This window comes from Cervus elaphus, chromosome 26 (genome assembly GCF_910594005.1).
Source record: "Cervus elaphus chromosome 26, mCerEla1.1, whole genome shotgun sequence".
NCBI lineage: Eukaryota > Metazoa > Chordata > Mammalia > Artiodactyla > Cervidae > Cervus > Cervus elaphus.
This window is the reverse complement of record NC_057840.1, coordinates 47,157,821-47,172,326: the sequence shown is the minus strand read 5'-3', so window position 1 is coordinate 47,172,326 and position 14,506 is coordinate 47,157,821. Positions and strand designations below refer to the sequence as shown.

General features: G+C 55.7%; 1 protein-coding gene across 1 annotated transcript; it reads left to right on the top strand.

The window, feature by feature from the left end:
• The first annotated feature begins 277 nt into the window (after window positions 1-277).
• TBXT (T-box transcription factor T) lies at window positions 278-11,567 on the top strand. Its single transcript, XM_043888417.1, has 9 exons — window positions 278-347; window positions 1,489-1,853; window positions 2,502-2,766; window positions 3,717-3,851; window positions 4,886-4,947; window positions 5,065-5,126; window positions 7,163-7,339; window positions 8,350-8,479; window positions 10,688-11,567. Exons 2-9 carry the CDS (start codon window positions 1,648-1,650, stop codon window positions 10,965-10,967), a joined length of 1,317 nt encoding a protein of 438 aa, XP_043744352.1. The 5' UTR covers window positions 278-347; window positions 1,489-1,647; the 3' UTR covers window positions 10,968-11,567.
• Window positions 11,568-14,506: the final 2,939 nt, after the last annotated feature.

Below are 14,506 nucleotides of genomic sequence, written 5' to 3'. Positions count from 1 at the left end.
TTTGCGCGGGGTTTAGATCCCACGGCCTTCCCGCAGAGGCCCCTTGGCAAGGCGCGGGGTTGTTCTGAATGGGGGGCCCCACCGACGCGTGGCTCCTTCCAGAAAGCCTGAAGGTGGGGTGCGCGCGGAGCAGACGCGGGGGACCGAGGCTGCGGCCACGTTGGCTTCTTTCGAGCCGCGGGCGAGTGAGTCCGACGCGTGCAGTCCGCGTCCCCACGAGGAGCGTCTGCTTCCTTCTTTGCTGGGTTCCCGCTTTAGGAGGAATGTTATTGTCTGAAGAGGCCCCATTGAACTATTTCCTGCCCATTGTCACCTTTCCTGCGCTCTCCTCCCGGTCCTCGCGGAAGGTAATAAACCACCCGGGCCCCGCCACCCCACCCCGCCAGGCGCTCAGGCGCGGCCGCGCAAGGAGATGCGCCCCGAAGCCAGCTCGCTGGGAAACCCTGGCCCGTCCCCCCTCCCGCTCCCACCTTCCGCGAAAGCAAAGACCAAAACCCACAGAAGTCGTGCGAACTCTCGGGCTACACCCAGTGCACGCACAGACCTCGCCATCAAAGTCCTACTTATATGGGGGGAAGCGAGAAAACATCCAGAAGGCGGGCGGGGGAGGGGGTGTTTTATTGATTTCAGTCTATTTCCCTCTCCGGGCGCGAGGGGGACTGTGGGCAGAGGCTCGGAGCGCGCAATTTCTCTTTCCAGACCCTTGAGGGCTGCGGAGAACAGGGGGCGCCCGGTGGGCTGGTCCGTGGTCGAGGGTGTTGGCGGGATCACCTGAAGCGCCGCGGGCCGAGGAACAGGACCGGACCGGGCTCGGTGGCAGCTGAATCTTTGGAGAAGCGCGGAGACCAGCCCGACTCGGGCCAGGCCCTGGGCGCGACCTTAGGCCGGGCTGCGCGCGGTGGTCGCGGGCTCCGGCGCACGCGGGAGCCGCGGCGGGACTGGCATACCTGCGGGGTCCGGGATGCTCTTGGAGAGAGAGGCGGGGACCGTGCGTGCGCGGGAGTGGGGGAGCCTCGCGGGCCGCCGAGCAGCCCCTCGGCAAGGTGCGGGCCGGGGCGAGCTCGCGGGCCGGCCCGTCGGTCCCCAGCGCGTCCCCCACCTCCTCCCGGCCTTCGGGGGCCCGCCCAGCCGCTTTGATAGAGGTGCAAACATTTGGGGGAGGGCGGAGGTGTAGGGGCTGGGCCGGGGCTCGCAGGGTCCGGCTCCGGATTCACAAAAAGCCGGCGCGGGAGCCCATTGATGGCCCCCCGCCTCCGCGGCCCGCCCGGCGGGGTCTGATATGGCCGCGCGCGGCCAATCGGCGGCGGTCCCGGCGCTTCAAAGGGCTCGCGGCCCAATCCGCCGCGCCCCCCTGCGCCATGCTGCAGGCTCTATTTATGCCGAGGGGCGATTTTCCTTCCCAGGAGACCTACTCTAGTCCCTCCTTGCGGGAGTTCAAGTGGAATAACCTCCCGCCCCCACCCCTCTCCCCCGCCCCCTCCTCTCCAGATCGTCGCCCTCCACGCTGGTCGGCTCTGGGTCTGTGCCGTCGCGGGTCTGGGCACTTCTTGGGTCTTCTTGGAAGAGCGGCCGTCTGCGGCGGCGAAGGTGGCGCTCGCGTAGCCAGTCGGGACTTGGGGGGGCGTCGGAGCGCGGATCGGCGGGAGGATGACCTCCCCGGGCACCGACAGCCCGGGGAAGAGCCTGCAGTACCGCGTGGACCATCTGCTGAGCGCCGTGGAGAGCGAGTTGCAGGCGGGCAGCGAGAAGGGCGACCCCACGGAGCGCGAGCTGCGCGTGGGCCTGGAGGAGAGCGAGCTGTGGCTGCGCTTCAAGGAGCTCACCAACGAGATGATTGTCACCAAGAACGGCAGGTGGGCGCGCCGGCTCCCCGCCCGGCAACACCCTCGCCTAATCTTTCCGCTCATTTCCGCTCGGGCTGGGAATAGACTCGTGTGGCCTCTCCCTCTCCCTCTGGGCCTTCTTCGCAGAATTGTCACTTTCCTGGGGAGGACCGGATGGCTTCCCTGGGGGCTCAGATAGTAAAGAAGCCGCCTGCTATGCCGGAGAACCCCCGGTTCCCATTCCCGGGTCGGGAAGATTCCCTGGAGAAGGAAATGGCAACCCACTCCAGTATCCTTGCCTGGAGAATTCCGTGGACAGAGGAACCTGGTGGGCTACAGTCCATGGTCTCGCAGAGTCGGACACGGCTGAGCAACGAACAGCCCTGGGGAGGGGGGACTCCCCGGGGACCCGGAGGACGGGGCCTGCTGGCTTTTGCCCAGCGGGCCTGACCGGTGTGCTGCAGCCTCGGCCGGGCCCTGCCCCACCTGCCTCCAGAGGCAGAGGGATGAGGGATGGTGGGGTGGGCCCCTGCAGATCTGGGAGAGTCCTGGGCAGGAGGACGTGCGTGTCCCCTTTTAAGTTCCCAGGGGGAGCTTTCGGCCCCAAAGGACAGCAGCCCCTGGCTTCGGCCTCACCATCCCATCCGGGGTCCTCCAGCCGCGCCCCTTCCTTTTCAGGAGGATGTTCCCGGTGCTGAAGGTGAACGTGTCCGGCCTGGACCCCAACGCCATGTACTCCTTCCTGCTGGACTTCGTGGCGGCCGACAACCACCGCTGGAAGTACGTGAACGGGGAGTGGGTGCCGGGGGGCAAGCCGGAGCCGCAGGCGCCCAGCTGCGTCTACATCCACCCCGACTCGCCCAACTTCGGGGCGCACTGGATGAAGGCGCCCGTCTCCTTCAGCAAAGTCAAGCTCACCAACAAGCTCAATGGAGGGGGCCAGGTAGGTGTGATGGGTGGGGGGCGGGGGGCGGCTCTAGGAGGGGCCTGTGACTCTGCACCTTCTTGTGGCAGAGAGCTGGAAGGGCACTGCTGGCCTGGAGGTGAAGTCTGCCTTCCTCAATTAAGCCCTCAGTGTTGTTTATAGTAAGCTGACGACAGTAACACCCGGGCTGGAGAGTGAGCCGGGAGAAGGCGCGAAGCCTCCGAGTTGAACAGGCAGGCGGGCCTCAAGCTTTGGGGAACTTCTGCGTCCTAGCCTTCAACTTCCCTGGGGTAGAGAAAATACCCGTGCTGAGGGTAAGCGCTCATTTCAGAGCTGAATGTGCCTGTGTACTTACTGCGTGGAGTCTGAGCAGACTTGCAAAGCTGTCCTTTTCTACAGATAGTCTTTCCTTGGGGAGTGTTACTGGGAGACCCGGTGTTCCCAAAAGCAGCAGCGGTGCTCAGGCATTCCACGCTGTCTACAGCTGCCCTGGAAGCTGTAGAACTTTGTTCTACCAGGTCAAGCACATCCTGAAGGGCAGGCATTGCCTCTGATCGTGTGCAGCGTCTCTCATTCCTTTCCAGACCTAGTCGTGGGAGCGGCACCTGACGGGCAACCTACCACCTTCAACTTGCTCAGTTGCTCAGTCGTGTCCAACTCTGTGACCTCATGGTCTGTAGCCCGCCAGGCTCCTCCGTCCATGGGATTTCCCAGGCAGGGATACAGGAGTGGGTTGCCATTTCCTCCTCCAGGGGGTCTTCCCAACCCAGGTATCCCTCGTGTGTCTCCTGCATTGCAGGCGATTCTTTATGCCCCGAATCACCAGGGAAGCCCCCAGCGTCAGCAGTAAAGACATTTTCCTGTGAGCTGCAGCAGTTTCTGCGTTTACGTCAGGACAAATGGAAGTTTTGTTGTCTTTAACGGTGGGACTTTGAGGATCGCAGTTCCTGTGTTCATGTCTCTCCCAGATCATGTTGAACTCCTTACATAAGTATGAGCCTCGAATCCACATCGTGAGAGTTGGGGGTCCACAGCGTATGATCACCAGCCACTGCTTCCCGGAGACCCAGTTCATCGCGGTGACCGCTTACCAAAACGAGGAGGTGAGGGGCGCGGGCACTCAGCGGTCTCGTGTGTGATGAGTGTCCATTAGAGTCTGAAGTTTAGACAGATAATTAATGCCTTTTCAAATAATTTCCGGTAATGGTAAATACCAAACGGGACAGAAGGAGAAAAGTTTTAAAATAAGTACTCATTCAAGCACTTTCTCCTTTAGTTTCCCCTAAAAGTGTCTAAATCTAGAAGCATCCACTAAATGCGCAAAATGAAAAGATAAATAAAGCATTCAGGTTCAGGACTGTAAGATTTCTTGAGAACAAGACTAGAGAGAGAGAGAGAGAGAGAGAGAGAGAGAGGTGTCTCCTTACTCTGAAAACCTTCCTGAAAGGTCAGGAGCACCCCTCCAAGTCTGTGCTGTGTGAAGGGTCCACTAGATACAGCATACAGTTTAGTGCCTATGAATCCATGTCTATGCCTGACCCCAAAGGACAGACAGTAGGTGATTAGCTGGTCAGGCTGTGAGTGTTGACCGCCAGCCAGAACTGGAAGTCACTCTCTGTAAGTGGATCTGGGTTATGTTTTGAGCCGTGTTTGCTTGACTGATGCACACAGAATATTGTCAGCAGTGAAGAAGTGACGGGAAAGTCACTCAGTCGTGTCTGACTCTTTGGGACCCCATGGACTACATGGTCCAGGCCCGAATACTGGAGGGGGTGGCCTTTCCCTTCTCCAGGGGAATCTTCCCAACCCAGGGATCAAACCCAGGTCTCCCACATGGCGGTCAGATTCTTTACCAGCTGAGCCACACGGGAAGCCCTTATGAGCAGTAGGTTAAATTTATTGTGAATTCCACTTAGGAAATCAGCATTTAAAAACTTTACATAAATGTGCTGTTCTTTATGAAATATTATAATTACTCGGCTACTTCAGATTCAAATAGGAAAGTATACCTGGAATGAAGTCTGATTATATTTGAATATTTAAAGGGGATATTGGTGGTGCCTGATTTCTTGGGTGCCTAATTAAGTCCTTTGACTAATGAGCTGTATACTAGTAAATGCACCTTCTTTTTTTTCAGATCACAGCTCTTAAAATTAAATACAATCCATTTGCAAAAGCTTTCCTCGATGCAAAAGAAAGGTGAGAGAATTCTAACGGTACGCCTGGGGCGAAGAAGTGTGCAGAATGGTGAGCTATTGCTGCAAATACTGTTTCCGGAATGCTCTCCTTGACCTTTCAATACACTTTTTTTGACAGAAGCGATCACAAAGATATGATGGAAGAAACAGGAGACAGCCAGCAGTCTGGGTACAACCAATGTACGGTTTGTTGCACTCGGCCCAGATGTACCTTGTCTCAGGGACCAGCCTGCCTGGGGCCGGGGGCTGGGGATGGGGCAGACAGAATTTCCAGGTGCCCTTGGTCAGCACACTGCTCTTAGCTGTGCAAGGCGGTGGCCTTGCATGTTGACGCTGTTCCTACTGGTCATCGAACTGCTGGCTCTCAGCCTCCACTCCATCCTGGGCTTGCAGATGCCAACCCCGCTGCCCCATCCCCAAGCCCACAGGATTCCTGACAGAGGAGCCTGGGTTCTTTTGCTTTGAGGCCACTCCAGGGGCTTCCTAGGTGGCATGATGGTAAAGACTCTGCCTGCAGTGCAGGAGACGAAGGAGACGGTTTCCATCCTTGGGTCGGGAAGATCCCCTGGAGGAGGAAATGGCAATCCACTCCAGTGTTCTTGCCTGGGGAATCCCATGAACAGAGAAGCCTGGTGGGCTAGAGTCCACGGGTCACAGAGTCCATGCGGTCACATAGTCCATGGACACGACCGAGGCGCTGAGCACACACGAGGTGGCTCCAGCCACGGCTAGGATGGATCGCTGAGACCCTGACGGGTGTTCAGACTCTGCTGTGTTGGGCAGGGGGAGAGCTTGGCTCTCATGCACTCTGAGATGGTCTGTCTTTTTGTTAATGGCTGAGAATGGAAGGACCATCTCTGGGACGGTGCTTCTGATCACGTGTAGCTCTCCCCCGGCTTGCTTCAGGGTTGGGAATGGCCCACAGGTCGTGCTGGAGACAGCGGCTCGCAGGATGGGCAAGTCTGCTTTCAGTCCAGCCTCCTTTGGGAGTTAGTGGAGTGGTCAGCGGGGTGATGCGGGTCTACAGCAGAGTCTATCAGGGGAAAAGGCTGTGTCTACCCGTCCAGGCAGGTGGGGACTCAGAGATGAGAAACTGGCAACCCTTGGGAGAGAAACGTTTTTGCTGGCTGCTCACGTCTAGGTTCGGGCGGAACCAGAGCAGCGGCTTTCCGCAACCACCATTTCCCTTTCTTTCTTTTCTCTCTTTCTCTGTCTTTCTTTTCTCTCTTTTCTCCCTCCCTCCCTCCTTCTTTGTCCTTCATGGACTGCTTTAACAAACAGCTCCCCTAAGAGGCTCACGGCTGCCACGTCACAGAGCAGTGTATGAACCGCTGCTCTGGCCAGCAATGGGCCCGAGCTTTGTGGCCACGTCTGGACCCTCCTCTCGTTGGAGTGCTGTCTGCAGTTAGAGTTTGGGAATTGGAGCCTGAGTAGTTGTCCTAGTGGTTGCTTTTCTGAATGTAAAAAAAAAAAAAAAGGAAAATAAAGGGAATGGAGAAGAAACGGGAACTTTAAAGGAGGGCTGGGCAGTGTTGGAAAGATTCTCTGATGAACGGTGGGAAAGGGTGAGCCGAACGCAAGAACAGCGAGGAGAAGGTGGGTGCCCCTCCAGCCCCTCCGGGCAGGACGAGGCTCCTCCGCGTGACGGCGTGGTCTGCAGCGGGGAGGGGAAAGGGGAGAGGGGCTAAGCGCAGGGCTCTCCCTGTGTGTCCTGAGTCTGGATTTTGTCTGTTTTTACCTTTATTCACACTCAGTAGTTTGGCGTCGACAACTGGCCTGCCTGGAGGGACAGAACATCCCTGGGGATAGTCTGGGAGGATTCTGGGAGGGGGGAATTTTCTGAGGAAGCCGCAGGGCTGGCCAAGGTTGGGGTGCGTCTCCCAGGTTCTCGGGTTCCCTGCGGGTCTGGACACCCTGGCCCTTCTCTGGCCGCATGGGTGACACCCACGACCCCTGAAGCCTAGGCCAGGCCCTCGGCGTCCACGGGCCCTGAGGAGGAGGCCCACCACTCCCTGGCCTCTGCCCCGCTGTCCTTTAGCTCTGTTTCTGGCCACGGGGCTCCTGGGACTTGAGTTCCCCAACCAGGGCCTGAACACCCCAGGGTCTCCGCCGTGAGAGCTCGGAGTCCTGAGCCCTGGACCGCAGGGAAGCCCCGTCCTGCCCGTTCGGTGACGGAAGGGAGGCAAAGCGGGGTCCGCAGCGTGCTTCTCTCACAGCAGGGGGCTGGCTGATCCCCGGAACCAGCACCCTGTGTCCACCCGCCACCCCCCACCCGCAGTTCGGAGGCCCCCTCTCGCTCCCCTCCACGCACGGCTGCGAAAGGTACCCGGCCCTGAGGAGCCACCGGCCAGGCCCCTATCCCAGCCCGTACGCGCATCGGAACAGCTCTCCAAGTAAGTCCCCAGCGGGAGGCGGCGGGGCTGGGGGTGCCGGGAAGACCTCTGGGAAGGGAGAGGCAGTCGGTGAGCGTCCAGGGGCCAGGCTCTTGACTGGCTCAAGAGAGACCTTCTTTCGTGTCCACGTCGCTGCTGGCTGGACCCCAGAGACCTCCAGGCCAGGGGCTTCAGGGCTGAGTGTGACTGATACCGCTTCAACTCCTTTACTTTGGGACCCTGGGCTCAGGTTTGCATATTTTGTGAACCCTGTAAGGTGGTGATGCCGGGCCAGCCAGGCACGAGGATTACTAGCTTGATGAGACGCAAGTGTGTTTCTCCAAGTATGAGGCCAGGGTCAATGGCTCCAGCATCATCTGAAAACTCCCCAGACCCACAGAATCAGAAGCTCTGGTGGTCCAGCTCTTTGTGTTTTCACACGCCCCTAGGGGACCCTGGTGCAGGCTTTACTGGTATGAACACTGGGCCAGACCATGAAGATCCCAGGACCTAATTCCCTCTAACACCATGGATGCCCAGACTTCATTTTGTCTGGCTCTGAAAGGAGGAGAAAAGCAAATGAACGCCATAAAACAATTAAGCAATTAAAGCTGATTTGAAATGAAAGACACTTATTTGGGAAGGAAATAGCAGTCCAGCTAGAGGCTAGATGATCATATTTTAAATTTTGCCTTGAGTAAATGCTTTTCAAAGCCCTTTTAATTCTTAAGTGATAATCCTTTGCAGAAAAGACAGGTAAAAATTGCATTGATTTTTCAGTATAATTAGTTCTTAATCATGTGACTGTCGGAGTCCATTTCTACAGGATAGCTATTAATCTAATGATAAAAAAAGCCTGGTGCTGGAATGTATTCCAGTATGTACATTGGACAATGAGCATGGGCCTTTGATGACCAGTTAAGCGGGTGGTGATCTCAGTGTTGGGTAGCTCCAGCTGTTGGTAGCATTTCAGGGTGTTTTGTAACCCTTGGAAGCCCCCATCAGTAATGAGACTTTTCTTACTTCTGTAGCCTATTCCGACAGTTCATCCGCGTGTCTGTCCATGCTCCAGCCCCATGACAACTGGTCCAGCCTTGGAATGCCTGCCCACACCAGCATGCTGCCCATGGGTCCAAACGCCGGTCCTCCTGCGGGCTCCAGGTAACGTCTGTCTGGGAAGTGATGCAAAGTGTCCTGGGAACATGAGTGCCTGTGATGTCATCCCATCCCATCCATTAGCCTGTATTCTGCTCTTCACTTACGGGTGACGGGTTTTTATTGATAACTTGACCACTAGCCAGCTATGTCCGGGACCCCGGGTTACAGGACTGCTGTGAGTTCCTGCTTCAGCCTGTCCTCTGGGAATTCAGTGGTGCCTTCAGGGTCGGTGGAGCAGGCTGTCAAGGAAGGGAGCAGGGACCCTCTCCTGGCTCTGCTGTTGACTGGTTCATGTGATGGACAAGCCTCCTGAACCGCGCTTCTTCAAGAAAAGGCCACCAAGTAACCCCAGCTGCAACCCATCTTTACAGGATTGTAGGTGAACAGGATTGTGGGGTCAGTAGGTGAATCTTGAAGACAAGTTTCCAGAACCTCTTTTGACAGGTGCTGTCAAATTAAAGAAATACATTTGTTGGATTTCTGTGGATATAGAATCAGTGTTTCTTCACATATATGCTAGGTAACTTGAAAAGAATGATGACTTTTATTATTAGCTTGAAAATTATATAAAGGGAGGTTGGCTTCAAAAAGTCAAGCCAGTCGGTCCACGTGTTACATTTCTTCATAGGATTATTATAATAAAAACTAAAATGACAAAGCTAGAGCCCAGTCCATGTTTTCTAAGGAGGAGATGAGTCAACGGTATTTAATGATTGAACAAGTTGGCTCACAGCAGACAAGGCACCTTGACCTCAGAAGCAGTGCCGTTCCTGTGTGGATGCTCGCTCAGTTGTGTCCGACTCTGCAACCCCGTGTACTGTATAGAACATCAGAATTTGCCTAAGATCTTAATTCTTTATGTTTAGGAAGCAATTCCTTTAAAGTTGGAATCTAATGTCTGCTCTTAAAAACAGAGCAACCAATACATAACCAGGAAGCCTTTCCAGGGCTCCGAGGTCACCTAGAAGACTTCTGTGAGTCGGATGACCTGCAGGTTACAACGGGGTCCCCCCTGAAGACTTCAGTGCATCTCAGAGCCTGTTTCTTTTCATCTGTAAAACGGGTAGCGTCCCCTGCCTCGCTCCATCAGGCCTGTTTGCAAGTCCAAGTGCATCTGAAGGGCAGGACAGGGCCTGGTCCACCGCATAGCCCACCGCAGCCTGAGGCCTCCTTGTTCATTTATGGAAGGATTGATTCTGCTAGAGGAGAGGGACATTTTTCAGAAGCAAAACTTCGCCTGGTGTAGGGTTGGTCAGGCCTGTGTTCTCAGACAGGGGAGGGCTAACGTCCGTTTCCAGTTGCTTCCTGCAGGGACTGGGAAGCAGAACCTGGAAGGTGGGCTCGGGGCAAGGCTCTCCTGAAGAAGTGGGCTAACAGGGGTTTGCTTCTGGGTCTGAGTGCTGGGGATCTTCCTTCTCCCGGGCGTCACGCTGACACCTGCTGACACGCGGTGCCCGCAGGGATCACCAGGGGATGCCCTGACCATCCGTGTTTGTCTCCCTCATGGGAATGGCTAGCTTGTTGTGGTTTTTTTTTTTTTTCCCTAAGATTTGTTTATTTCCTAATTTTTTGGGCCGTGGTGGGTCTTTGTCGCTACATGGACTTTCTCTAGTTGTGGCGAGTGGGGGCGACTCTCCATCGTGATGCCCCGGCTTCTCATTGCAGTGCCTGATTTTGTGGCCGAGCGCGGGCTCTAGGGTGTGTGGGCTTCGGTAGCCGCGGCTCACGGGCTCTCGAGAGCACAGGCTCAGTGGTTGTGGCTCGTGGGCTGATTGCTCCGGGGCACGTGGGATCTTCCCAGACCAGAGGTTAAACCCCTGTCCCCTGCACTGGCACGTGGATTCTTAACCAGGGCCAGCAGAGAAAGCCAGGAATTACTAGTTAACACAGGTGCTTACGCACATCGTCTGAAACATCGGACTCAGTGCATCTGAGAATTTGGATTCTCAGCTCGAGCACAAAGCTGGAGTCTTTGGAGCAGAAGCTAACAGTGCAGGTCGAGGCCTTTTTAGGCAGCTCCCAATGATTTTGTTTCTTGTGGGCACAGGAGACGTGACCTCTCTCCATGTCCGAGTGTGATTTAATCACACAGAGGAAATGAGTCGTTTATACCCCCGCCGTCTGGGGTGGGGTTGGCGGGGGTCTCTTTCCGGCTCCTGGAGCGCCTCCCCAGGTCTCTGACCTGCCTGTCTCCCCACCTTTTCATTTCAGCCAGTACCCCAGCCTGTGGTCCGTGAGCAGCGGCAGCGGCAGCGTCGCCCCGGGCGCCCAGGCGGCGGGCATGCCCAGCGGGCTGGGAGCCCAGTTCTTTCGAGGCTCCTCCGCCCACTCTGCCCCCCTCGCCCACCCGGCCTCGGCGTCCTCCTCGTCAGGGTCCCCGCTGTACGAGGGGGCCGCCACGGCCACAGACGTTGCCGACAGCCAGTACGACGCCTCGGCCCAGGCCCGCCTCCTGGCCTCGTGGACGGCCGTGTCGCCCCCGTCCATGTGAGCCGGAGCCCGTGCCCGAAAAGAGGCCAGGGCTGCGAGAGTCTGAGTGGCAGCCTCGTGGGGCGCAGGAAGGGGGTCAGGCCTGCCGACCGCCCTTCAAAGGAAAGAGGAAGAAGGTTCACGTTCTGTTACGTATCAGGGGTCCCACCGCCACCGCCGGGCTCCGTCCTCCGTGGTGGCTGTGCGTCCTGGGTCCGATCTGTGCTGCAGGTGAATGCAGGCATGGAAGCGAGGCAGGGGGCTCTCACCAGGATCCGCAGTGACGATGACCGGGTAGCATTCAGAAGCCGCGTTTCTCTTCCAGCCCGGGGACGTGTCCGGCGCATCAGGCCTTGTAGCTTCTCCCGTCATCCTCTGGGGAGATAAAAAGCGCGCTTCCAGGTCTACTCCCTGCTGCTTTCCAGTAGCTTCCAGGTCCCTCTTGGGACCCCTGTGGCCGGGGTCCTAGTCAGAGCCCAGCTGAGACAGAACTGAACCCCTCTTGGGGGACAGCAGATGGCCATTGAAACAACAGCGTCCAGCCCTGCCTGCTAGAATGTTTACTTTTGAGCATAGGTAGCTGATCTCGTGTACTGTTAAACCTACAACTGTTTATGTTTTCCTTTTGACAAACTAGCCAAAGACAATCAGCAGAAAGTATTTTCTGCAAAATAAAGGCAATGTGCAAAATTCGGTTGGTCCAGTTATTATTTAAACCCCTCTTCTTTCGGAATGAGACTTTGCTTGTGCTCACGACTGTCCTGGAGGAGCTTTTCAGTCTGTGATGGACTTTAACATTTTATCCAATCAGTGGCAGGACTGGAGGTGAAATGTTCATATATTTATTTACTCAGTAGATAGACTACATTGCCACAAAAATGCAAATGATGTTAAATGATTTTCAAGAGACTCAGCACTGAGGGGTGAATGTGGATAGTGACAGAATGTAGAACATAATGATGCCATGAAGATCAAGTGGGATGTTTGGCTCAGAGGTTAAAGCATCTGCCCGCAATGCGGGAGACCCGGGTTCGATCCCTGGGTCGGGAAGGTCCCCTGGAGAAGGAAATGGCAACCCACTCCAGTACTCTTGCCTGGAGAATCCTGTGGACGGAGCAGCGTGGTAGTCTACACGGGGTCGCAAAGAGTCGGACCCGACTGAGCGACTTCACTTTCACTTTTCTTTACTCAATTCAAGCAAAAATACATAGAGTGAACTGGCGAAAGGTCACAGTTTACAGGTGTCAGGTGTAGCCACCACAGTCATTTGAACAATAAGGCACTTGTTAATATCTTCCCTGCCCGTTAGGTTTCCCAGTCGTGAGTCAGAACCACACCTGCGCTAGATCGGGGCAATTTCTCCACCTAGTGGCTGAACCCTTCCTTTAATCCTAGTTGTTCAAGCTCGATACTCTGAACCTCTGGCATCTGTAGGAGTGTGAGCCTAGAACTGAAGTGTAAAGGGCTGCACCTTTGGTGTATCTGTGTGTGCTTTCCAGTCGGGCCAGGCTTCTTGCAAACTATTTGCCACTTGAAAGTTTTTCTTGGTTTTATTCCTGTTGTGTGTGTTAGTTGCTCGGTTATGTTCAACTCTTTGTGACCCCACGGACAGCCCGCCAGGCTCCTCGGTTCATGGGATTCTCCAGGCAAGAATACTGGCCTGGGTTGCCATTCCCTTCTTCAGGGGATCTTTCTGACCCAGGGTTTGAACCCAGGTCTCCCGCATTGCAGGCAGATTCTTTACCATCTGAGCCAGAGGGAAGCCCTGGGTTTAATGCAACTCCTGTAGAAATATCCCAGATGAGAAGATTTGATATTATATAAAGATATAAACGGGTTCCCCTGGTAGATCAGCTGGTAAAGAATCTGCCTGCAGTAGAGGAGACCTGGGGTCAATTCTTGGGTCGGGAAGATCCCCTGGAGAAGGAAATAGCAACCTACTCAGCATATTCCAGCCTGGAAAATCTCACGGACAGAGGAGTCTGGTGGGCTGCAGTCCATGGCATCACAAGAGTCAGACACGACTTAGTGACTAAACCACCAAAGACGTAGAAGTACTGGAAGAATATTTTAAAATAAACCACTGCCCAGGTAGGACTGGGAAGTCAACTGGCCCTAGGCGTGAGGTCTGCAGGAGAAGGGTGAGGCGGGGAAGGAGGGGGGCAAGATCATGTTGGGGTTTCCCAGAACCCATCACCTGACTGCTGTCCGAAGGCTGGGGCTGTCCCCAGCACCCGCCCCTTCCCAGGCCTTCAGGAGCGTTGGTGAGCGATGACCGACCTGCAGGCCAAGAGGAGCACGGGTTCAGTGAGACTCAGATGCCCCGGGTCGCTGGGGAGCACCTCCAGGAACAGGGCCCTGCCCCCGCTGGGGGCTGCGGGGAGACGGGGCCTCCACTCTGGGCTTTGACATGTTGGAATTTCTGAAGGTGGCCCAGAGAGTAAATTCAAGGAGTTAGTATTTTAATAAATCCAATAGCGTCTTTTTGGCTGCAGGGCAGCGGCAGCTGAAAAGAGCAAGGAGCGGGCAATTTTGGTACAAAGACCTGAATAGGAGTGTTCTTTCTCATCCCTTGCTGTGGGAACCTCAGGAAAGTTAGCTACAGCTCTAGAAGTTGAAGTTCCTTATCTGTCCAGATGGAGAAAGACAAGACCTGGGTGCTGTTAAAAGGGATCTGTGGATCTCCCTGCCCGGTCCAGTGGTTAAGTGCTTTCACTGCAGGGGACGTGGGTTCAATCCCTGGTCCAGGAACTAAGATCCCATAGAACATAGAACAAGAACATAGAAATAAAGCCAAATGGATCTGTTTTACCCAGGACACACTTTTTGGGAGCACAGTCTGTCCCACTGGCCAACTGAAAAATGCTGTGGACTCTATCAGGAGGAAGACATCTAACCTAAAAGACATCAGGAAATTTCATCAATACTATACCAAGAGAAAGCACTGCATCACACAGGAGGAAGGAAGAGGCCCCCAGGAAAGGAGACGCAAGAGCCTGTGAAGAGGGCTTGGCTCTGCTAGGAGGGGAGCTGCTTCTGAGCCGGGCTGGGCTGAGACAGCAGAAGGCGGTCACAGACGGGCAGAGGACAGCTCACCCCGCTTCCATCCTGCCCTGCATTGGAACCTGTAATTACTGTCTGCCTCTGAGGGACAGAGGACCTCTGTTAGCAAACACTTCTCTTCTTAAAAGTTGGCTCTAAAACCAAGAGAGAGAAAGCAGTGCAACCACAAAGATATTGATGTGAATAGAAAAGTGAAGTCGCTCAGTTGTGTCTGACTCTTTGCGACCCCCATGGACCATAGCCCACCAGACTCTCCCGTCCATGGGATTTTCCAGGCAAGAGTACTGGAGTGGGTTGTCATTTCCTCCCCGAGAACACCGTAAATACTGCTAAAGCTAAACAAAACCTGCAGCGGGACCTGTCCCCATGGGAAGATGAGCTGTCCCGCGGTGAGTGGGTGCAGGGGGCCGGGACACGGGGGGCCCCCGGGACACGGGGACTGCAGAGGCCTGTGCATGGCTGTGTTCACGGCAGAGCCTCCTGCCCCAGGGAAAGCCG

Excerpts from the sequence above, each read along its gene's own strand:
- TBXT (XM_043888417.1), top strand. The coding sequence starts at position 1,648 with ATGACCTCCCCGGGCACCGACAGCCCGGGGAAGAGCCTGCAGTACCGC. Across the intron at positions 5,127-7,162 it reads GCAGTCTGGGTACAACCAAT|CAGGGGGCTGGCTGATCCCC; the intron begins GTACGGTTTGTT and ends CTTCTCTCACAG. Across the intron at positions 7,340-8,349 it reads GCATCGGAACAGCTCTCCAA|CCTATTCCGACAGTTCATCC; the intron begins GTAAGTCCCCAG and ends TTACTTCTGTAG.